The sequence below is a fragment of the Meles meles genome, chromosome 3, assembly GCF_922984935.1.
Source record: "Meles meles chromosome 3, mMelMel3.1 paternal haplotype, whole genome shotgun sequence".
Lineage (NCBI taxonomy): Eukaryota > Metazoa > Chordata > Mammalia > Carnivora > Mustelidae > Meles > Meles meles.
Genome location: NC_060068.1, coordinates 25,162,764 through 25,187,694, shown reverse-complemented (window position 1 = coordinate 25,187,694; position 24,931 = coordinate 25,162,764). Strand labels below are relative to the sequence as shown.

General features: G+C 41.8%; 1 protein-coding gene across 1 annotated transcript in view; it reads right to left on the bottom strand.

The window, feature by feature from the left end:
* Window positions 1–22,931, bottom strand: part of NLRP3 (NLR family pyrin domain containing 3) — a 50,065-nt gene extending 27,134 nt beyond the window's left edge. The window contains exons 1-8 of the mRNA XM_046000166.1: window positions 22,884–22,931; window positions 22,731–22,792; window positions 22,222–22,550; window positions 18,301–18,399; window positions 16,050–17,814; window positions 13,776–13,949; window positions 11,412–11,582; window positions 9,882–10,052 (exon numbers count right to left, since the gene is read on the bottom strand). Coding sequence (XP_045856122.1) covers window positions 9,882–10,052; window positions 11,412–11,582; window positions 13,776–13,949; window positions 16,050–17,814; window positions 18,301–18,399; window positions 22,222–22,498 — 2,657 coding nt within the window. The 5' untranslated portion in view covers window positions 22,499–22,550; window positions 22,731–22,792; window positions 22,884–22,931. The remainder of the gene's footprint in view (window positions 1–9,881; window positions 10,053–11,411; window positions 11,583–13,775; window positions 13,950–16,049; window positions 17,815–18,300; window positions 18,400–22,221; window positions 22,551–22,730; window positions 22,793–22,883) is intronic.
* Window positions 22,932–24,931: the final 2,000 nt, after the last annotated feature.

The following is a 24,931-nucleotide window of genomic DNA, read 5'->3' as shown; positions in this document are numbered from 1 at the left end:
CAAAATTCCACCGGTATTTTTCAAAGAGCTGGAGCAAATAATCCTAAAATTTGTATGGAATCAGAAGAGACCCCGAATTGCTAAGGAAATGTTGAAAAACAAAAAACAAAACTGGCGCCATCACGTTACCCGATTTCAAGCTTTACTACAAAGCTGTAATCACCAAGACAGCGTGGTACTAGCAAAAAAAAAAAAAAAACAGACACATTGACCAGTGGAACAGAGTGGAGAGCCCAGATATGGACCCTCAACTCTATGGTCAAATAATCTTTGACAAAACAGGAAAAAATATACAATGGAGAAAAGAGAGTCTCTTCAATAAATGGTGCTGGGAAAACTGGACAGTGATATGTAGAAGAATGAAACTCAACCATTCTCTTACACCATACACAAAGATAAACTCAAAATGGATAAAAGACCTCAATGTGAGACAGGAATCTATCAGAATCCTAGAGGAGAACATAGGCAGTAACCTACGGAAAGGGAGAAGATATTTGCAAATGACAGTACAGACAAAAGTTTGATATCCAGGGTCTATAAAGAACTACTCAAACTCAGCACACACAAAACAGATAAGCATATCAAAAAATGGGCAGAAGATATGAACAGACACTTCTCCAAGGAAGACATACAAATGGCTATCAGACACATGAAAAAGTGCTCATCATCATTAGCCATCAGGGAGATTCAAATTAAAACCACATTGAGATACCACCTGACACCAGTTAGAATGGCCAAAATTAGTAAGATAGGAAACAACGTGTGTTGTAGAGGATGTGGAGAAAGGAGAACCCTCTTGCCTCTTGGTGGGAATGCAAGTTAGTGCAGCCACTTTGGAGAACAGTGTGGTGATTCCTTAGGAAATTAAAAATAGAGCTTCCCCTATGACCCTGAAATTGCACTACTAGGTATTTACCCCAAAGACACAGATGTAGTGAAAAGAAGGGCCATCTCTACCCCTATGTTCATAGCAGCAATGGCCACGGTTGCCAAACTGTGGAAAGAATCAAAATGCCCTTCAATGGACGAATGGATAAGGATGATGTGGTCCATATACACGATGGAGTATCATGCCTCCATCAGAAAGGATGAATACTGAACTTTTGTAGCAACATGGATGGGACTAGAAGATAATGTAGCCCAAAACACAACCCACAACTGAAAAGTGCCTGGTGAGGGGGAAGGAGCCTCATGGTTCAGTAGATTTTTGCTTCAGGTCATGGTCTCAGGGTTGTGATATTGAGATCTGTGTCAGAATCCATGCTCAGTGGGGAGTCTGTTTGAGATTCTTTGCCTCTCCCTTTTGTCCTTCATCCCCCCTTTAAATTAATTAATTAAGTTTTTTAAGTGTCTGGGATATATATATGAAAGTTATTTATTTTCTATCTAAGATCACCTTCTGGAGGGGCAGTAGTCTTCAGATTTTTCTGAGAGTAAAAGTGTAAGTTGGCACCATTTCTCTTTTCCTTCCTCACCTAGATAGCTGGAAACTAGCTGGAGCCAGCACTCACATTCTCCACCTACCTTACTAACATTGCATGCCCTGCTCTGTGTTCCCCTACAGATCCACCATATCCAAATCACCCACCTCAACAAGTGTCCACCCAAAATGGCTGCCCCACCAAAACCAGCAAGCCAGCCCAGCAGGGACCTGCACCACTCCAAGGCAACTCTTGTCCTGCAGAGATAGAAAGATAACCCCACACACCAGTTTCAGCAGCCAAGCCTTTTAGCTGGCTGCACAGGAAGAACGCCCTGCCTTTCCATGTATCCACAATCAGGCTAGTTTTCTGGATTTAGCCTGCTGCTACAGATGTGGCACCCTCACCAGGCACTTTTCAGTTGTGTGTTGTGTTTTGTGCTATATTCTCTTTTATGTTGTTTATTTAAAAAAATATTTTTAAGTTGGGGCACCTGGGTAGCTCAGTCCAGTAAGTGTCAGAGAGTAAGGGTCTGACTCTTGATTTCTAGTCATGTCATGATTTCATGGGTCATGGGATTGAGTCCTGCTTTGGACTTCCTGATCAGCAGGGAGTCTGCCTGGGGTTATGAACTCAGAACCTCAACAAAAGGATAGAAAATATAAAAAACAACAAGCCAGATATAAAGAATTCAATAGCTGAAATAAAATATATACCAGAGGGAATCAACAGCAGATTTAAGGATACAGAGTAATGCATCAAAAATCTGGAAGACAAGGTAATGGAAACCAACCAAGTTGAACAATGAGAAGAAAAAAGAAAAAAAAATTACAATAGATTAAAGTACCTCACCAACATCATCAAGCATAACATTTATATTCTAGGGATCCCAGAAGGAGAAGAGCAATAACATACTTGAAGAAATAATAGCTGAAAAATTCTCTGATCTTGGGACATAAATAGACATTCAGTTCCAACAAGCGCAGAGTTCCTAACAAGATAAACCTAAAGAGGTTCACAGAAGAATACATAACAATTTAAATGACAAAAAAAAAGTAATGGTAAAGAATTTTTTTTTTTTTAATTTTCAGCAAAAGGATTTCAGGCCAGAAGATAGTGGTATGATATATTCAAAATGTTGGAAGGAAAAAGTCTGTAATCAAGAATATTCTACCTGGCAAGATTATCATTCAGAATAGAAAGAGAGACACAGTATTTCCCAGATGAAAAAAAGTTAAGGGAGTTCATTACCACTACATCAACCTTACAAGAAATGTTAAAGGGGTTGCTTTCAATGTAAAGAAAAAGCCATAACTAGAAGTAAGAAAACTATAAAAGAAAAAAAATTTGATAATAACAAACATTCAGTAAAGGTAGTAGACTAATCACTTATAAAGTTAGTATGAAGTTTAAAACATGAAAGTAGTAAAATCAATTATATTTACAAATATCAGTCAGGCGATACACAAACTAAAAAAGGAGATAAAATATGACATCATATACATAAAACATGGAAGGGGAGTAAAAATTTAGTATTCTTAGAATGTGTTCAAACTCAAGCAACCATTAACTTAATATAGACTGATAAATGCCTAAGATGATATATATGAACCTCATGGTAACTACATATCAAAAACCTATAATAGGGGCGCCTGGGTGGCTCAGTGGGTTAAAGCCTCTGCCTTCGGCTCAGGTCATGATCCCGGGGTCCCGGGGTCAAGCCCAGCATCAGGCTCTCTGCTCCGCGGGGAGCCTGCTTCCTCCTCTCTCTCTGCCTAGTTGTGATTTCTCTCTGTCAAATAAATAAAATATTAAATAAAAAAACCTATAATAAATACCCCCCCCAAATTTTTTTAACTTAATCTACACATAACACTGGAGAATGTCATCAAATCACAAGGGAAGAGAGCAAGAGGACAAGAAAGGAACAAGCAGAAAACAATTAACAAAATGGAAATAAACGCATGCTTATCAATAACTACTTTAAATGTAAATGGACTAAGTACTCCAATCAAAAGTCAACATAGGTTGACTGAATTAAAAAAAAAAAAAAAGACCCATCTACATGTTCCCTGTAAGAAACTTACTACAGACTTAAAGAAAAAAACAGACTGGGGCCCTGGGTGGCTCAGTGATTAAGCATCTGCCTTCGGCTCGGGTCGTGATCCCAGGGTCCTGGATTGAACCCCGCATCAGGTTCCTTGCTCAGTGGGGAGTCTGCTACTCCCTATCCCACTCCCTCTGCTTCTCTTTCCTCTCTCACTGTGTCTCTCTCTGCCAAATAAATATATAAAATATTTTTTAAAAAGACAAAAACAGACGAAAAGTGAAAGGATTAAAAAATATACCATACAAATAGAAAAAAAAAAAAAAAGCCAAAGTGGTAATACTTGTATCTAACAAAACAAACTTTAAAGCAAAGATTGTGGGGTGCCTGGGTGGCTCAGTGGGTCCTGAGATCAAGCTCTGCAACGGGCTCTCTGCGCAGCAGGGAGTCTGCTTCCCTTCCTCTCTCTCTGCCTGCCTCTCTGCCTGCTTGTGATCTCTGTCATATAAATAAAATCTTAAAAAAAAAGCAAAGATTGTAACAAAAAAAAAGAAAGGCACTATATAATGTATATAATGATAACAGGAAAATCCAATAAGAGGATATAACAATTGTCAATATCTATGCACCCAACATAGGAATACCTATAAGTAAATCAGTTATTAACAGGCATAGAAGGAGAAAATGACAGTAATACAATTATAATAGGGGATTTTAACACTCCAATTATACCAATAGACAGATCGTCCACACAGAAAGTCAATGAGAAAACAGTGGCTTTGAATAACACGGACCAGATGGACCTAACAGATATATATAGAACATTCCACCCAGAAACAGCAGAATACACATTCTTTTCAAATGCATATAAAACATTCTCCAAAAGACAAATCTCAATAAATTTAAGAAGCTTGAAGTTATATCAAGCATCTTTTCTGACCACAACAGTAAAAAAACAGAAATGAATTACAAGAAACAATCTGTGAGAAACACTAATATGTGGAGGTTAAACAACATTCTCCAAAAAAAAATGAATGGGTCAACCAAAAAATCAAAGAGGAAAATTTTAAAACCATGGAGACAAATCAAAATGAAAACAGAGCAATCCAAAATCTTTGGGATGCAGCAAAACCTGTTCTAAGAGAAAACTTAATAGCAATACAAGCCTACCTGAAGAAACAAGAAAAAATGTTCTAGACTAGAACATAAATAAATTAAATAGAGACTAAAGAAACAGGGCAAAAGATCAATGGAACCAGGAGCTGGTTCTTTGAAACTATAAACAAAATTAAAAACCCTTAGCCAGCCTCATTACGAGAGAAAGGAGACTCAGATACGTGAAAGTAGAAATGAAGGAGAAATAATGACTGACACCACAGAAGTACAAATGAACATAAGACAATTTCATGAAAACGTATATGCCAACAAACTGGACAACCTATAAGAAGTGGATGAATTCTTAGAAACGTAATTTTCCAAAATTGAATCAGGAAGAAATAGAAAATTTGAACAGACCAATTAATGAAATTTTATCTGTAATCAAATATAATTACCAACAAATAAAAGTCAGGCCAGATGGTTTTACAGGTGAATTCTACCAAATACTTAAAAAAGAGTACTACCTATTCCTCTCAAACTATTCCAAACAATAGGAGAGGAGGGAAACTTCCAAATTCATTCCCTGACTCCAGCATTACTCCAATACCAAAACCAGATAAAGACACTTAAAAAAAAAAAAAAGAAAGAAAGAAAGAGAGAGAGAACAACAGGCCAATATCCCTGATGAACATAAATGAAAAAAATTTCTCAATAAAATATTCAACAATACATTAAAAAATCACTCATCATGGTCAAGTAGGACTTATCAGGGATGCCAGAGTGCTTCAATATTTACAAAACAATCAACATGATACATCACATTAATAAGAGAAAGGACATATGATCCTCTCAATACATGTAGAAAAATCATTTGACAAAATACAACATCCATTCATGATAAAACCTCCCAACAAAGTGCGTTCAGAAGGAACATATTTCAACATAATAAAGGTCGTATGTGAAGAACCCCCAGCTATCATATTCAATTGTGAAAAACTGAGAACTTTTCCTCTAAGACCAGGAATAAGAAAAGATTGTCACTCCCCCCACTTTTATTCAACATATTACTGGAAGTCCTAGCTGCAGGAATCAGACAAGAAAAAAAAAAAAAAGGAATCCAAAGTGGTAAGGAAAAAGAAAGATTTTCATTATTTGCCAATCAAATGATACTATAAACCCTAAAGAATACAATAAAAAACTATTAGAACTGATAAATGAATTCAGTAAAGTTGCAGGATACAAAATAAATATACAGAAACTGGTTGCATTTCTATATACTAATAATGGAACAGAACAAGAAATTGAGAAAACTATCCTATTTAATATATCACATGATATATATGTGGAATCTAAAAAACAAAACAAAACAAGAAATCAACAAAAAACAGAGACAGAATCATAAATACAGGGAACAAACCGGTGGTTCCATGAACAAAATGGAGACAAATGGAGATGAAGACAAATGAGAAAGCAAAATAGGTGAAGTAGATAACTTGTGGTTATAAAATAAATTAGTGATGAGGACAAAAAGCACAGCATAGATAAAATTGTAATAACTTTGCATGCTGACAGATGGTGGCTGTATTTATCATGGTGAGCATAGCATAATGTATAGAACTGCCAAATCACTTTGTGGTACACCTAAAATTAATATAACATTATATGTTAACTCTCCTTCAATTAAAAAACGAAAAACAGTGTTTGGTTGGGATTAGCAAAAGGGAAGGATGAATAGTCCAAGCGCAAAGAATTTGGGGCCAATGAAACTATTTTCTGTGATATTACAGTAGTAGATACATGTCATTATACACTTGCCCAAACTCATATGATGTGCATAACCGAGAGCGAATTCCGATATAAACTGTGCACTTTGTGTGATTATGATATGCCATTAAGTCCTTAACTGTAATAAATGTACCACTGTGGTCAGCGATGTTGATAACAGGGAGACTATGCATGTAAGGGGGCAGAAGGCATACAGGAAATCTCAGTACCTTCCCCAATCCTCCCGTGAATCTAAAACTGCTCTGAGGCATAAAAAAAAGAAAAGTTAAGACCTTTTTTCGGAGTCATCTCTGTACCGATTGTTTTTGAAGCTAAGTGGCATATAAAAAAGTTCCCAGAGATGCACAAACATCAGTAAAAAAGAAAACCAGGGGTGAAATTCCCCAGACCACAGGATGAGAAGTCAATGCAGGACCCAGAGAAGGAGAAGTTTTAGAATTCACAGGAAAGAATGAGCAATTCCCCCAAAAACAAGAGAGAAGAGTTTCAGGAAGATGAGGAGAATTAAAGGCAACAGATATCAACGAAAATAGAGACTGGGAAGGAGGTATACTTCAGAACCAGGATCACTGAGGACCAGCTGAAAGTCTATGTTCTGGGCCTCTTCTCTTCTATTTTTTCCCTGGGTTTTTTTTTTTAAAGATTTTATTTATCCATTTGATAGAGAGAGCATGAGAGGGGAGAAGGTCAGAGGGAGAAGCAGATTCCCCATGGGGCTGGAAACCCGATGCAGGACTTGATCCCAGGACTCCAGGATCATGACCTGAGCCAAAGGCGTTCGCTCAACCAATTGAGCCACCCAGGTGCCCTGGGTTTTGTTTTTTGTTTGTTTGTTTGTTTGTTTGTTTGTTTTTCCCTGACTTCCTCACCACTCATACTTTCACTTCACTAGGTACTTGATCCCACGTCACTCAAGAGGCATTTGATGAACACTTGGACAAGAAAGGAGACCTCACTGTCAACTCCAGTTTTATTATGTCACTGGCATGTACTGTATATTGTTTGTCTCTTGTCTAGTGTCTGTGGCCCACTCTACCAATGTTTGTGAGAACTGACTCTTGGTCTGTCTTACTGCCACTGCCACTGTCAGCAGCTACAAGTGAGCCTCCAGAGTGCCCAGAAATAAAGGGGCCAAAATATCTCTGTTGAACAAACAGGGAATAGCAGAAGCCAAATTGCTGAGGTAGAGTAACACGGAGAGGATACGGAGACGTTGAAGATAGGGCTTTCCAAGGAAAGAGATGCGGTGATATCTGAGGATGGGTTGATGGGCAGGTAGAAGGATTTCAGAGTGTTGTGAACATATGTAGGTTGTAATGAGGAATTAATGTATTATTCCTCATTAAAGACCCTTTCTGTTGGGGCGCCTGGGTGGCTCAGTGGTTTGAGCCGCTGCCTTCGGCTCGGGTCGTGGTCTCGGGGTCCTGGGATCGAGTCCTGCATCGGGCTCTCTGCTCGGCGGGGAGCCTGCTTCCCTCTCTCTCTCTCTGACTGCCTCTCTGCCTGCTTGTGATCTCTCTCTGTCAAAATGAATAAATAAAATCTTAAAAAAAAAAAAAGACCCTTTCTGTTATATTTTGTCTTGGTGCTGATATGGTTGGTATTTATATCAGTAATGTCAATGAAGACATTTACAGTTTGTTTGTTGGAGGTAGAGGTAACATTGACAGAATCACAATTTAAAAATGCCTAAGCAATCTGTCCAAAAAAAGATAAGATTGTGAGGCCCAGACAGGGATGTAGATGCCCCCTAGAAAGCCTGACAGCAAGACATCATGACTCAGTATTGCACTAGTGTTAAGGGAACAAGCAGGGGGTTACACTGGGCTGTGTCTTCATGGGTTCCACTGCCTTCTATCCAAGTGTCCTTGGGAAAAGGTCTTAAGCTCTCTTGGCCTCATTTTTTCCGATTTGAGTTAGAGACACTAATATCTACTTGGCATAATTTTTATGAGGTCAGCTGAGATAATCCATGTAAAATGATCATGGAAGACCCATGATACATGTTTAAGTACATGATTATCAGTAGATATTTTGTGTGTCATAATGAGAAAAACATTTAGTCTTTGTCCCCAGTTCCTGCACAGAGCTACTAAAACCTTTGGAATGTCCTAAGTGAAACAGTCTCTTTTCCTATTTAAAAGAGCCCCTTCTGATCACAGGTAAGTTTATAGTAAAGAGGTGACTGAAGGTGGGTCCCACAGATAGCCTTGAGATGGGGCTGGTCACCAGAATGATCAGGCGGTTGGTGAGGTAGAACTTTCAGCCCATCCACCAACCTTGAGGAAGCAGAAAGGAGGAAGGCTGATCAAACTCTACAAAATCTCTTAAACAATGAGATTTGGTGACCTTATGGGTTGGTGAATGCATCCATTGCTGGGAGGGTGAAATGCCCCAACTACATGGGGACAAGTGTCCCTGTGCTCCGGACCCTTCTCGACTTCACCCTGTATCACTGTTTATTTGTATTTTTTATAATATCTTTTATAATAAATGTAAATGTAAGTTGTGTTTACCTGATTTCTGTGAGGGGTCCTCGCAAACTCTAAAACCTGAGGAGGGGGGTGTAAAAACCCCCAGGTCATAACTGAGTCAGAAAGAAGTGCAAGTAACCTGTGCCACTACTTGTGTTGATATCTGATACTGCCAGTGTGGGAACATGTAGGACTAGGTCCTTAACCTCTGAGTAGATAGTGTCAAAACTGAATTGAGTTGTATGGCACCCAGCTGGAAGTCTGCAGAGATTTGGTTGTTAATATTAGAAAACACACCAGAATTTCATGTTATTATTTATTGCAGAATTCCAATATGAACTTGTGATCTGATGTGACTGCCAGAAACACAAGGAAATCAGAGGTTCCCTCTGTGACAGTTATAGGGCCCTGCCACAGGAGGTGAAAATTCCACCATACATCTTTAGGAGTGTCAGGTTCAGGTCTGGGCGATGTACTTCAAATAGGGACATGAACAGAACAACCCTTGCCTAGGACAACGTGACTATGTAGGTGAAGGCGTGAAGCAATATCCTTCTTGAGAATTTAGAGATGTCCAAGCAAGAGAGGCGAAGGCGTAGAATGTGAGTGTTGTCTCTGGGGAACTGAGATCAATACCTCTCAGCAGAGCCGTGGGTAGCAGAACAAGGACCAACCCACAGAAACCAAAGGTGTCATGTAGAAATAAGAACTCTCTCCTACTGCAATGGCCACATGTGCAGCAATGGCTGGTGTGCTTGGAAGAGTCCACACATGAAACCAGTGACTATCCATGTGAATGTCTGAGAAACAATGGTTTCCCTCAGTGGGGGATTGAGCTGAGCAATCCCTAAGGTTTCTTTCAGTTCTATAGTCACAAATACCTTACTAATAGAAAGTAGTATCTAGTATTCCAACCACTTCATATACTGTCTCCTCCATTCTCTACCCTCAATTCTGTCTGATCATCCTACTCTAGAGCAACCCTCATCCATGTTTCCCAAACAATACATCCCTGAAGAGAAACTGATTTCTGCTGAGATACCAATGAAGACTTACCCCAGTTTCTGCAGCTTACATTGTGGATGCTTTGCTTTTTCACATAGAATTCCAACTCCTGCATCTCCCAGGGCATTTTCCCCCAAGTAGAGTCTGGTCAGGGACTGATTGGTGCTCAGGACAGAGGCAAGGTCCTCACAGCATGCTGATGTGAGACAGCAACTGACCAACCTTCCATAAAGATGGCAGAATGTCATACATTTCTCTCACCTCACTGTCTGTGAGTCACAGAAGCACTTGCTCCAATGCTGCTTCTAGTTCTTTCCGCACCCGGGAAGAGTGTCCAAACTGTATATTAACTGTTTATTTCCTTTTGTTTGGTGTAATAGCAAGTAAACACCTTCCAAGTCCATGCCAATACTCCATCTTATCAGCTCCCTACACTTTTTTTTATTGTGGTAAAATATACATAACATAAATTTACCATTGTAATCCTTAAGTGTACAATTCAGTAGCATTTAAGTACTTCTTGTTGTTGTGTAACTGTGACCACCAGAAGTTTTTCATCTTTCCAAACTGGAACTTAGTACATACTGAACACTAACTCCTCACTCCTCTCTCCCCCAACCCCCAGGACCCACTATTCTACTTTTTGCCTCTATGAATTTGATTATTTTAGGTCATTCCTGTAAGTGGAATCACACATATCTGCCCTTTTGAGTATGGCTTATTTTAATTAGTATAATGGTTTCAAGATGCATCCATGTTGCAGCATGTGTCCGAATTCTCCTGAAGGTTGTATGCATATATCTACCACATTCTTCTACCCCCAACCCCACCCCCTTATCACATGTTTAATCCATTCATTCATCCATGGGCATTTGAGTTGTTTCTACTTTCTGGCTATTGTGAATAAGGGTGCTATGGACACAAGTGTACAAATACAGGTTTGGATGCCTGATTGCACTGCTTTTTATATACCTGGAAGTGAAGTTGCTGGATCATATGGTAATTCTATGCCCACTTTGAGGAATTGACATACTAGCTATACTATTTTGCATTCCCACCAGCAATTATGATGGTTCCAATTTCTCCTCCCCTACACTTGTGTTTTGTTCTGTTTTGGTTTTTTTTTTTTTTTATAATAGCCATCCTAATGGGTGTGAATTGGCCCTACCATTTTCAAGTGCTTTCTCTTATTCAAAATTTAAGTCTCCCAGGAACATTTAGTGAAAGGCTTCATAAAATATCAAGTGTGTTAACACCTCTTTCCCTGTTTTGTGTGGAGACCAAGAGCTTGTCATAAAGTCCCAAAACTCCCCTAGAGCAATGCATTACACTGGTTGTATTTTCTCAGCTCCACTGTAAATACCTTAAAAGTGAGCATGATTCGTTTGATTACTTAAGTTCCTTTCTAAGACTTAGTATATGGCTCTTCCCACAACAAACACTAACTGAATGAGTTACTGATAAACACCTGGAAATCTTCTGAGCAGTAAAGGCTATTCTCATGCTAAAACTCATGCTAGCGCATCATAGATCCCCGAAGCCACAGCTCATGTTTCCTAAAGGAAAATAGCTCAGACTCACCAAAGTTTCTTCAGATTGCAGAATAGATGTCTCAGCCCCACACAAAGAAGTCTAATTCCAGAGTCTTCCAGGGTGTTGTGGCTCAGATCCAATTCCATCAGCTTCTGGTTGCTGCTCAGGACTGAGGAGATGTTGAAGCAGCAGTGATGGGAAAGGCAACACCGCCCCAACCTTCATGCCAAGTACAGAAGCAGAAAGCATCAGAACACAGGCTGCTTCTCTGACACTGCCTTCTGATCTATGCTAGTTTTCAGCACCAAACAGGGCGATTTGTAGTCTCGTGTTACAAAGGGAAAATTTTAAGGAAAGAAGTTAGGTGAGAGTATGATCTTTCCAGAACACCTATATGCGGGCTGAGACTTATTGTGCAGTTAGCTCCCAAGCTTATGAGCTCGTAGCCTGAGACCACAACCACTGAGTGTGTCAGTGAACTCCCTCCATAAATACTGGTCAGCTCTACAATGTTTACAGGCATGTCCCTGTTTTATAAATGCAAAAGGAGGTAAGTCTATAGTGTTCCACCTCTGTATCACATGTTCTTCATTGTGAAAATCCCTCAGGTGGACACTGATCTCTCTGGGGCTTTTTACTCATCTACTTCCCTGTCAATCTTGTCTCCATTGTTCTGCTTAATGATTAAATCCCAGCCCTCCACCTACACCAAGATAGCAGGAAGCTCTGTTTCTTGATTGGTTTACAACTCCCCCCCCCACACACACAGACACACACACACACAAAGACACCATCTTCACCATCATCAACAACAACAACTAGGAGTCCCTGTGTCAGAGGAGCAAGAACAACATTCTTCTTTCCAGATGAATACCTCACCATCCTAGAGCCTGTTAAACATCTTCCTTTATACCCCTATCTTCACACCAACTAGAGCTAAATGCATGACCAAACCTCTGTTTACTTGCAAAATATCTCATTATCACCCATGTCTCCCTATTTGTGTCTCACTCTATGGAATCACTCGGGGCACCTGCCAGGATAGTGGGAAGACTGGCACCGGATAGAGAAGGCAAGAAGCCAAAACCAGCCAGAGCCTTGAAGGCAGGAGGAGGATTTGTAATTTATCAAAAGAACAAAGAGAAAGCATTCGAGCAAGGGAATGACATAATTAAAGTAGAATCTTCTAAATAACCCTCTGACTTCTATATGGAGAATAGGTTGGTGCTGTATAGAGAACAGGTAGGTGTTAAAGGTGGATGTGGGAAAACCAGACAGTCAGTAGTCACTCAGTATGTATTTTTGAGCACTGATGTGTGCTAAGACACTTGTTCAGACATTGTAGGGACAGTGGAAAGATGAACATAAATCCTGTCCCATGATCTTGAACTGTATTGCAATATCATGGCAAACAGTCATGGTTACTGGGCCTGGGCTACTGGTTTGTATAGGAGATAAAATTGATAAAGTGATGTTGGGGTGGGTATAATGATCAAGAAAGGGATGTATGAAAACACCCTGGAGTGATGGGCTTTAGTGCTGCCTATGTAGCTCATCAAAAATGCAGATGTGTGATGGAAGACGGTTTGTGGGATGGCCCAGACACTCATGTCTTGTCTTGGGGAATGTGAGTCTGAGTCGCAGTGTGAGTCCAGAGCAAGCACTCTTTATTAAGAAAGCTGAAAGAGATTCTCTGTGACATTTCAACCTATACAAAATGTTTTGATGGGGTCCAGCCCAGGTAGACATTGTATATGATGAAACTCTCCAATTCTCAGCCGTGATGATGGCCAGTGAGGAAACAGAATATATTGAAGGCCATGCACTTTTTGTCCTATCACCAAGAATAGCTTACTTTCAGTTCCCCTTCATTCTTCCCCATTTGAAACTTTCTAAACAACTGACCTCCAATCCATTTTATGCTCCTACTTGTTACAGGCTGAACTGTCCACTCCTCCAAAAAAAAAAATCATATGTTGAAGTCTTAATCCCTAGGATTTCAGAATTGTGACTATATTTGGAGATCAGGTTTTAAACCCTTAAATGAGGTCATGAAGACAGGCCCCAATCCAACACAACTGGTATCCTTTAGGAAATCAGACATGAACACAGAGACCACATGAAGACTTAGGGAGAAGACCACCACCTACAAGCCAAAAAGAGAGGCTTCAGGAGAAACCAGTCCTGCTGACACCTTCAGCTTGGACTTCCAGACTCCAGGACTATGAGAATATGAATTTCTATGGTTCAAGCTTCTTAGTCTCTAGTACTTTGTTACAGCAGTCCTAGAAAACTAACAAACCACTGATCTGGACCCTGAGGTCTTTCTCCATTCTGCTCTCTGTGTCACTCACAGATATGCATGAACACATGAACACACACACACACACACACACACACACAGTTTCTTACCACAGTCTCCGAATATTACAGCCAGGTCGCTGGAGCATCTCGCATAACACCTGTACCCCTGGATCCCCCAGAGCATTGTCACTGAGGTTCAGTTCAGTGAGGTTCAGTGAGTTAGTGCTCAGGACTGAGAAAAGCCCCTGCCAGAGGCTGAGAGTGACATGACAATTCACCAACCTAGAAATTGTAGGGAAGGAAGAAAGAAAAGAAAATCAGGAGTGTATGGCACCAGTTCAAAGACCTCCCAAGGATTAAGAACTGACTCACAGAACCAAAGATTGCCTACTAAGGAATGACAAAGACCAGGGGGTCCTGGTAAGACTGTCCTGCATACCTTATTATGGAAACAGCATGAGTCTGTGACTGGCTGCCTTGGCACACCCTCCAGGACCTCCCTCAGATGTCTTTCTCCTCCCTCTGTCATCAGACAGCTGTCCTGCCCATGGCCTTGTTTTCTGTTAAGTGATCTCCGGAGACTACACTGTGAGATCCAGATCTCACATTGGCTGCATAAGAGCATCACCAATGCTCTCAAAAGTCTTGAGGCCAGGCAGGCCATACCATACGACTAAAGTCAGAATCTCTGAGGCAGGACCAAGTATATCAATAGTTTGAAGACTTCCACGTGGTTCCAACATGCAGTCCTTGTTAGAATACAGATTCTGGCTCTGTGTTTCTAAGACTGGGCCTGCAATTCTGCACTTCTGACAGCATGGGGTGGATATCCATGCTGCTGGTCTTCAGAAGGTTCTGGAACACACAAAGCAAGCTCCTGCCCTCAGAAGAAGGTAGCTGCCACCCAATCAAATGGGCATCAGGCTTTTCATCAGGAGTTTTAATTCGAGTCTCTGCCAGCCTTCTTTATAGCTCTGTAATCTTGGTCAGGTGTCTTTCCAACATAGTTTTTAGGGCCCTAGGAGACAGATGTGCTTCCTTCCCTCATTTCCTTTCTATCACCCTCTCTAGTATTCTGAATCATTTGCCATCACAAGGACATACTTGTTTCCCCAGCCTCTGCCCTCTGAACCCACTGTTCCCTCTGTTTGAGCTGCCCCTTGCCCACACTCAGGTTTCTCATACTCCATGTGTCAGAGTACAGCTGTTCAAGGGCTCCCCACCATGTGTTTCTGGTGCATTTTGTATGTGTTCTTGCCATAGCCCATCCTCCCTACTCTCTGTCCTTATTTCCCAGCTATCCCCACAATTGAACCTTAAGTTGCTATGAGCAGGGCCCGGGTCTTCATCACCACTGAAGCCCCAGCAAGTGGTCCTGGATGACCAAATGAGAAATTAAAAGATCATCCTGCTAGTGATGCCAAGGATGAAAGAGGGAGCTGAAAATTCATTATTCTTGGTGGAAGGCCAGTCCCCTTTCTCCTTAATTTTATCCTGTATCAAGTGCTTTTTGTGCAGGTTAAACCCAAGCTTTCACAGAGTATCCACCCTCCCACCTCCCACCGTAGCTGTGGCAGTTCCCAAGCAGGGACTTCAGAGGTCAGTTAACTGAACTGCTTTGCTGTCCCAACACAGCAACTCGCCTCCAATCTCCTACCTTACTGAACAGACCCCAAAGAGGGAGCTGTTGGTGACTTCCTGGTTGTAAACCCAGTGCAGGAGCTTAAAAGTACCCTCTCCTTCCCAGCCCTAAGTCCCTCAATTTTCTCTCATTATATCTGTTCCAATGAAGCCATGTCCCTTGGCATAGTTTCCTATGTATACTGTTCCTCAGACACCAGACTCTACTGCCAAAATCCCTTTAACTTCTCCTGCACTCACCCACATCCTCCTGGTCCTTCAAGGCAGGCTCAAAACTTACTCTTCTGATAAACCTCCCCCCAGCACCCAGAACTAAAGGCCTTCTGTCCTCTGTGTTCCTGGGACAGTCACTGGGGTTGTTTGGCTCCTTGTGTGTTAACTGAATACTATACACTAGAGCCCCAGGTGGACTGCAAGCAATTTGAGTTTACAACATTTTTTTTCAACTCTCTAACCCACATAATACCTTGCACTGAGTTGGCATCTACCAAACACTCGCTTATTTTCTTTGTTGGCTTTTCTCCTCATCTGTTTATCCACCTCCCTTTCCTCTACTTGTCCATCTCTGCCACTGAAGGAGTCTGGTAGAAATGGGGGTGTGGTGGTATTATTATGTAGTTGTGGCAACCGTATTGTAAAGACAGTTGAGAAGCAGGCAGAAAGAACAAATGCCCAGAGAAAGTTGCTAGATGGCGGAGGGCAGCCCTACCATTCTACTTGCCTGAAGGCAAATCACCTTACCGGTGAGTACAGGCAACATGAGGATCTAGACAGACACAGTGATCCACCTCAGAGTGCTGCATTTCCCCTTCTTCCTCCTCATCTTCCTCCTCCTTTGAGGAGTTATGAGGCAGCCTCAGGGAAAGTGATTCCATGCTGTGGCAGTTCTCAATACAGAAGGAAGAAACCACATGGTCCATTCTGGTGGAGAGACTGATCTCAATTTTGGGGAAATGGCCCATGGCTTTTTGCACAAAATCCTCCTCTTGCATCTCATACAAACAGTAGAACAATTCCAGCTGGCTGGGCTGGATCTGAAGATTCTTGGCCTTGGCTTTCTCTTCAATCCATTTTAGCAGTCCCAGCCTGATATGCTGCGAGATCTTGCAACTCAGTTTTTTCTCCAAGTAAGAGGTTCTCTCCTGGTTTACAAGGCCAAAGAGGAAACGGACAACAAAGATCAGATATCCCTTTTCAAATTTGCCATAGTTTTCAAGAAGGACAGTCACATCTCGGTTGGGAAGCTTGGAACTTCTCCATGGCAGGTTCCTCAACCCTCCCTGTTCCTCCTCTTCCAGCAGGTAGTACATGGCAGCAAAGAACTCCTGGAAAGTCATGTGAATGAAGCTGTAGAATTTCTCACAGTCCACTTCTTTTTGGAATAGGTTCATCCTCAAGAAAGCAGACACATCAGCCCTCTGAAGTCCATGATTCCTAAGGTCACACTCTTCAAACAGGATTTTCTGATTCCAGATTCCATCTGCAGCCAATGAGCAGAGACCCCGGATGTTGGCAGAGACTTGGTGCTTCTGGTTCTCTCTGTGAGACTGCAACAAACTGGAGAGGAAGAAGACATACACAGCAGTGGTGGTCTTGGATGTCTGGGCAAGACTCTTGCCACTGTCCATCTGCTGCTTCAACCCAGTGCATACAATCCAGCAGACCAAGGGGATAAAGCACATGGTGAAGAGGATCTCATTCTCCTGAATCAGCCTGAAGGCCTCTGTGGCTTGTTGCTCATCTGAAAAATACTTAAAGAAATATTCCTTTCTTTTGGCCTCTGAGAAACCCAGGATCTCCACATGACGGGGACGGTCCAGCAAATGCTGCAGTTTCTCCAGAGCCACAGGTCTTGTGGTGATGAGTAAAGAGGCCTCAGGAAGTAGCCTCTTTCTGATGAGGCTGCTCAGGAGAATGTCTCCCCGCTCAACCTTCTGCCAGTTTGTGCATAGAGTCTCTGTGTGCTCATCAAAGGCACCCTGCAGCTCATCGAAGCCATCCATGAGGAAGAGAATCCTGGAAGGCTTGCTCACAATCTTATATATGGGTGGGTTTGGGTCAGGGCAGCAGCTGACGATCAGGTCCCCCAGGCTTCTCCGTGTCCCAAGGCTTACCTCCCGACAGTGGATATAAAACAAATAGTCAAACCTGTCCTGGTAAATTTTCTCTGATGCCCAGTCCAACATGATCTTCCTGGCCAGTATTGTTTTCCCAATGCCTGCCGCTCCCTGGAATACCACTGTGTGAACAGGCTCTGAGTGTTGGTCATCAGGCTCAAACAGCAATTCCATATTCAGGGAACTCACAGGGCTGTCCAGCGTCCTGGCTGAAGTCCTACCAATGGCCAGGAGCTCATGCTCCCTCTCCTGCTGGCTCTGGTGTTCTTTGACAAGACGCAGCCTGGTGTAGCGTTTGTTGAGGTTCACACTCTCACCTAGACGGGCATTCCTGTCTTTAATACACTGGAATCTGCTCCTCACGTGTTTTTTGTACTTCTTACAGTAATCTGGGGTAAAGACAGAAAGGTAGAGTTTGGGAGATGTCCAAGCATACATGAGCTATCAACAAGGATCTGTAGTCCAGAGGGAGTGATGACAAGAGCTAAAGAAAGGGAGATGCAGATTCTCTTCACTGCGTGGGTATGGACAGCCCCAGAAAATCTAGGATGTCAAAATCTTCCTATACACAGTTGAGCAGGAGAACAACAAAGTGCCATAAGCACTGTCACTTGCCAGAAAATCCTTCTTATTCAGTTTTATTCCTTTAGGTAGTCTGCAGCCCATACCTTTTAGAACCTGAGACACTCAATCACCTCCACTTGGTTCTAGGACTACAAGGAGCTGTGTGAACACTGATCTGTTTTTCAGCTCTAGTGGATTTCCTGAAATGGGCCTTTGCTCACCAAGGAGAAGGAACATATGGAATGATCAGGCTTCCCAGCTTCCAAAACTGGGTTTCCAAATGCAATAGGAAGCACTCCCCCATTGCTTACCCTTCCTTTTTTTACAAATAGAGATTCTGGTTAGGTACCCCAATAAACCCATCCACTCTTCTTCAAGGCTTTCTTCCCGGCATACCACATGTACATTATCTGGAAGAAAAAAAAAAAAAAAAAAAAGAAAGATGAAGAAATACATAGTTAAAAATCAGGACTCCTGAATAAGGTGATGTAATTGAGACCCAGTACTCAACACCCAGCGCAGCTCAAAGTCACCTATCCCAGACATCTTGCAAACAAAAACATAGCTTTGAGCCGCAGATGACAGGTGTACAGTTGAACATCCAGTTTGTGGCATTTGTGCACTCCTAATTTCAAAACAATGGATGTCACTATCACTTACCCAGTTAGCATTGTGTCCCCACAGTATCCAGTCTCAGGATCTCTCCCAGGCTCAGAAATCAATCAGCAAACACGTGAGACAGGCAAAACTTTCTCCTATCCTTTGTTTTTGGCAAACCTCCGTTGGTGCCCTGGTTTTGAGGCCATCCCCACACTGAATATCTAAATATCCCCAAAATGGCTATGGGCCAGCAGGATTCTCCTCCTCCCCTGCCCCCAAATGCCTGAAATTAATCATACACACATTCTGGGTCTTCAAGATAGAATTGTCAAGCTGGTTTGTCTAACTCAGTGGTTCATAATCCCTACTGACTTGAAATTCACCTAGGAAGCTTTAAAAAAGCTCCACCCCCAGTAAATATTTTTCAGTCTATCCAAGGTGGTGACCAACACCATTATATTTTTTTTATTTTTTTATAAACATATAATGTATTTTTATCCCCGGGGTACAGGTCTGTGAATTGCCAGGTTTACACACTTCACAGCACTCACCATAGCACATACCCTCCCCAGTGTCCATAACCCCACCACCCTCTCCCTCCCCCCCTCCCCCCAGCAACCCTCAGTTTCTTTTGAGATTAAGAGTCACCTACGGTTTGTCTCCCTCCCGATCCTATCTTGTTTCATTTATTCTTTTCCTAACCCCAAACCCCCCATGTTGCATCTCCACTTCCTCATATCAGGGAGATCATATGATAGTTGTCTTTCTCCGATTGACTTATTTCACTAAGCATGATACCCTCTAGTTCCATCCACGTCGTCGCAAATGGCAAGATTTCATTTCTTTTGATGGCTGCATAGTATTCCATTGTGTATATATACCACTCCTTCTTTATCCATTCATCTGTTGATGGACATCTAGGTTCTTTCCATAGTTTGGCTATTGTGGACGTTGCTGCTATAAACATTCGGGTGCACATGCACCATTATATTTTGAAAGCTCCAACATGCATCTACAGTTAAGAACCATAGATCTAAACAGTCACTAAATTATACATCTTAAAGAGGAGGCACTTCACTGGAGAAACTGAGGTACAAAAGAACGAGTGCTAAGCACCAGGGGAAATATTTGGGAGATGAACCCAAGATCAACATAAAGGATTCCTGGTAGGTGTCTACTCAGTCTGAATGCAAAAGCTATTGGTGATCCCAACTACAAAACAAAATCTAAACATTAACTGAAGCCAAAATCATGACTTAATTCTTATCTAAAGCCTTACCCTATAATATGGTCCTCCTCAGCAAAAGACAAACAGACTTCTTACTAGGTATAATTTTTCCATCTCATAGCCCAGTTACAGAAGCCAAAACAGCATAGTGGTTAAGAGCCAGACTCCAGCCAAAGACACACCCAGCATTGAACCTAGGCCTTGGCTCTGACTGAAAGAGAGCCTCAAACAACCAAAACCTCCTTCTGGCTCACTTTACGTGACTGGTTGAGCTCCAGAATTATCTTTTATTTGCAAAACTGAAATTCTATAGCCATTAAAAATTCCGCAGTCTGTACTCGACAACCCCTGGCAACCGCTTCTTGTCTATAAATTTATCTACTCTAGTACCTATTACAAACAGAATCATACTGCATTTGTCTTTTCATGACTGGTGTACTTCATTTAGTAATGAAATTGAAAGTTCTTTCTAAAGTGCGGCCTGAAGGTGCCTGGCTGGTGTAGTTGGTAGGCCATGAAACTCTTGATCTAGAGGTTGTGAGTTCAAGTCCTACATTGGCGTGTACAGACTACAAAAAAAAAAAAAAGGCAAAATGCCAGTTTTGTGGTGTTTTTATGAGGAATGATGAAAATCCATAAAAACTGCCTAGTAAACTCACTCTGTAACTGTGATTATTACATTTAAATTCGGTTAGTGAGCATACAAGTACTGACACAATTATAATTGTGTTATTATATGCAATTTGTTTATAATATCCTCCTACCATGCACCCTTGCCTCATGCCTCCATGTCATGTTTCTCTCCCTCATTTCACCCATATTGCTGCTCCGCTCACCATGCTTCTCCTAATCTGCTGATTCATTTTTATTCCTCTTTTCCACTAGTTCAACATCACCATTTGGTGATTTTCTAGATTCCTCTGAGTCCTTGCTTGTGCTCTTCCCGTGATCTGAACACCAAGCCAGAAAGAATAAAAACTTCACTCCCAACATCTCCACAGTCCTAGGGGTAGATAAGCCCTAGTTTCATTTTTAAAGAAAATTTCATTTCATTTCATTCTAGTTTCATTTTTAAAGAAACTAGAAAAAAGAAAACTGTTTTCCTCCAACTTCTCATAGCACTATCATGAGAAGAAAACAGAGGATAAAGCCAAGATGATCAAAGGCATTATCAAAAAACAAACATACTAACTTCTTTGCATCAAAAGATACCATCAGGAGATGAAACGATGAAACGGTGGGGCACCTGGGTGGCTCAGTGGGTTAAAGCCTCTGCCTTCGGCTCAGGTCATGATCCCAGGGTCCTGGGATCGAGCCCCACATCAGGCTCTCTGCTCCACGGGGAGCCTGCTTCCTCCTCTCTCTCTGCCTGCCTCTCTGCCTAGTTGTGATTTCTCTCTGTCAAATTAATAAAATATTAAAAAAAAGAGATGAAATGGTAATCCATGAAATGGGAGAAAATATTTGCGAATCATATATCCGAGAGTGTTAGTATCCAGGATATATAAAGATCGCTTAAAAGTCAACAACAAAAAAACAAATAACCCAATTAAAATATGGGGAAAAGTTGAACAGACATTTCTCCAAAGATAAACAAATGGTGAACAAGCACATGAAAAGTCATTCGGTATCAGTAGTCAATAGGGAAATGCAAACCAAAACCACAATGAGATATCACCTCACACCCATTTGAATAACTAGTATCAAAACAAAAATAAAATAAAATAAATGTTAGTGGGGATGTCGAAAAATTAGAGCCCTTGTACACTGTTGATGGAAGTGCAAAATGGGGCAGCCACTATAGAAAACATTATGATGGTTCCTCAAAAAATGAAACCTAGAGTCACTATATAATACAATAATACTACTTCTGAACATATAGTCAAAAGAACTGAAAGCGGGGTCTCAAAGAGGTTTGTACCCTCATGTTCCTAGCATCATTATTCACAATAAACTAGAAGCAATCTGAATTTCCACTGAAGGATAAATAAATGAACAAAATGTGGCATGCACAAACCACAAGATATTATTCTACCTTAAAAATGACTGAAATCATGTCATATGTGACAACATGGAAGCGGCTCAAGGACTTTATACTACATAAAGTAAGCCAGACACAAATAGACAAATACTTTATCATGTGGTTTATAAGAAGTACCAAGAGTAGTTAAATTCATAGAGACAGAAGGTGGTGGTTCCAGAGGCTGAGGAGAGGGAAAAAGGGGAATCGTTGTTTTATGGGCACAGGGTTTTGCAAGATGAAGAAAAGTTGTAGAGATTGATTGCACAGCATGAATGTGCTTAACACTGCTGACACATATGCTTAGAAATGGTTTAAAAGGTAATTTTATCTTATATGTATTTTATTACGATTTTAAAAATATGCTGTCTTCCTTCCACTCACCCCACTCTGGCGCATCCCTCTTAGCTTTCTCATAAAGGTCTCTCCTGTTGATTGCAGCAAAAATCCACACTGCCATGGCCCATGCCTTCTCCTCACCATTGAAGTCAATCATCAGAGTGGCCAGATCCATGTGGTCGGCTTTCTCTGTCTGACTCCGAGGGAGTGGTCTGCACCCCTTCTGAGAAGGATAGTCTTGTAAGTGCATCTTGAACTTCTTAAAGTCTGCATCCTCCAGATCCTCCAGGTAATGGGCCAGCTTGCAACGGACACTAGCCATGTTCAGCTGTGGCTTTTCTCAGGGTCCTTGCATAGAGATCTACACCAGGAAGCTGGATGGTGAAAACAGTGCACATGTAAGGAGAGTCTTCTAAAAAGTCTATCCTCTTTAGAGAGAACAAAACTATGAAAAACCCACAATACAAAGGAAAAAAAAATATATATATATATATATAAAACTGAACTTTAATGAGATGCCATCTTTAGTTTTGAAAAGTGACCCAAATACCCACCACAACGTTTTCCTGTTGGCTTGACTCTGGGGTGTGTCCTGGGCCATGGAATAATGGTGTCCCTATGGAGAGAAACAGTAGTTAAACCTACAAATGCAATCATGTCCACAGTACTATATGCCCAAACCGCTTCACAATGTCACCTCAACATACCACGGGGAGAACTTTGTTCTTACTGATTCCTGGGCTGTGGTCTAGGACAAACTCTTCCTCAGCTTCTGTTTCTTCATCTGTAAAATGACAGAATGGAAAATATGCCTTTTCTTTTCCTTCCAACTGAAAGGCTCTGGTTCCCTGTTTCTGTTTTGACCCAGGAAGTGAGTAAGTATAATGGTAATAGAGCAGCACATGGCTAGACAGAGAAAGGAGAAGACAGACATGCACAGAGAAGGGGAGGTCTTCAACTGCACTTCCATCCATATATTGATAGATAGAAACAAATGACATGACATTTGGGGTGCATAGGGGGAATGATAAACACATGACACCTCCTTGAGGTCTCCTGGCAACATTCACAATCATAGTCATTGTTAGAGCTAATGGTTACTTAGAACCTCTCATGGGCGGACTCTGCACTAATGCGTTTTCTTAACTCTTGCAAAGCCCTAGGAGGTACACATAGGTCTAGACCCACTTTATGGAAGAGGAACTGAGTCTTAGGAGAAATTAAGTGAGTTTCCCAGGGTTTCAAAAAAAGGGGGAGGGAGGGTTCAAACCCAGAATTTAGATCAGGGTCACTGATTTCTGAACTTATGTCCCTAAATACTACTTTCATCCACCACTTACCTAAGTTCCTTAGTCAAACACCAACAAACAAAATCAAAGACAATAAAATAGATGGTTAAAAGGCAAAAAACACTTTCCCAGCATTTACCACACACAGCGTCTTGTTACAGAGTTCATGATCTGTTTTCCTACATAGACTTCGGTTTCACAAAGAGTAGAGGTCAGCTGCTGTGTCTTTCTCTGTCCTGTGTCTCCCATATTTTGGATTATCGAATACATTGGCTTTGTTTGGGATCGATCCCCTCACATTACTGAATTTGGGAAAGCACACCGACCCAAAGACACAAATGATGTTAACAGGAGAGAGAGGGCCTATGGAGCTGTGGAACAGTGCATGTGGGAATTTAATGTGACCGCAGTGAGTGTGCAAGACAACTGAAGCATGCTCACCTCTCCTTGTACCTTCATCTTGCCTCTCACTTTTGGCTCCACAAAACCACCAAGTCCATTCCTTATGCATTCAAAAGGGAGGTGGGGCATGTCCAGATGGATCCATCAGTTTTACAGACCTTCCCAGGTCCCCCTCCATCAGTCTTTCCATCCACACCAGGACTCTACCTCTCCTCTGTTACCCCTATCCCTAAGTCTCATGCACCCTATTCTGACTTTTACCTCCTGTGTCCCTTGGTGTCCAGGACATTTATTTCCTCATACACATCCACTCCTTGGGGGTGGGGGGGGAGGGTGTTTGGCAAATCTGCTGCAGTTGTGGGTGTAAGCTGTACACTCCTTCCCTCACCCCCTGCCCTTACACACACACATACACTTGCATACATGCACAGAGCCCAATAATGAGAAACATAAAAGGAATTTCCAGAATCATTGTTGAAGGACAGACTTGGAAGCTGTCAGAAGAAATCCTTAGTGTATTAACCAAGACAATTCTGGCCCTCAACATCCTCTCCTCATTTCTCCCCAGACCCTTCCAGTCATACAGCTCCACAGAGCAGGACTCACCCAGACGACAGCCTCAGAAACAGCCCAAGAGGAAACCTGATGCGTTTATAATGGTCACAGTCCAGTAGGAGCAGGAAGGATGTGGTCTCAGCATGGAGTGAACAAGCTTGCATCACAGACAAAGCCAGAGACTAACAGTTACTCATATAGCTGGATTTTCCAAACCAAATGAATACTGTTCTTATCTCGGGCTGTAGCCAGAGATGTCTGCACTGTCCCAGTGGCCATTGGGGTAGGGATGTTCCCTCTGGGTCTCACAGTAGCCATGGGAATTTCTGATGGCAGAGAGCAGAGTGGGATGGAGGATCCTGTGGGGGCTGGCAAGTAGAGGATCAAAAGCCTGACCAGCCATCAAGCCATCAGTTGGGGGCATTGGCAGTCAGTAGGCTCTCCGCATCCCCTGTCTCTGTCTGTAACCACTTCACTGAAGTGAGAATACGCTTGTGGAAACATCACCT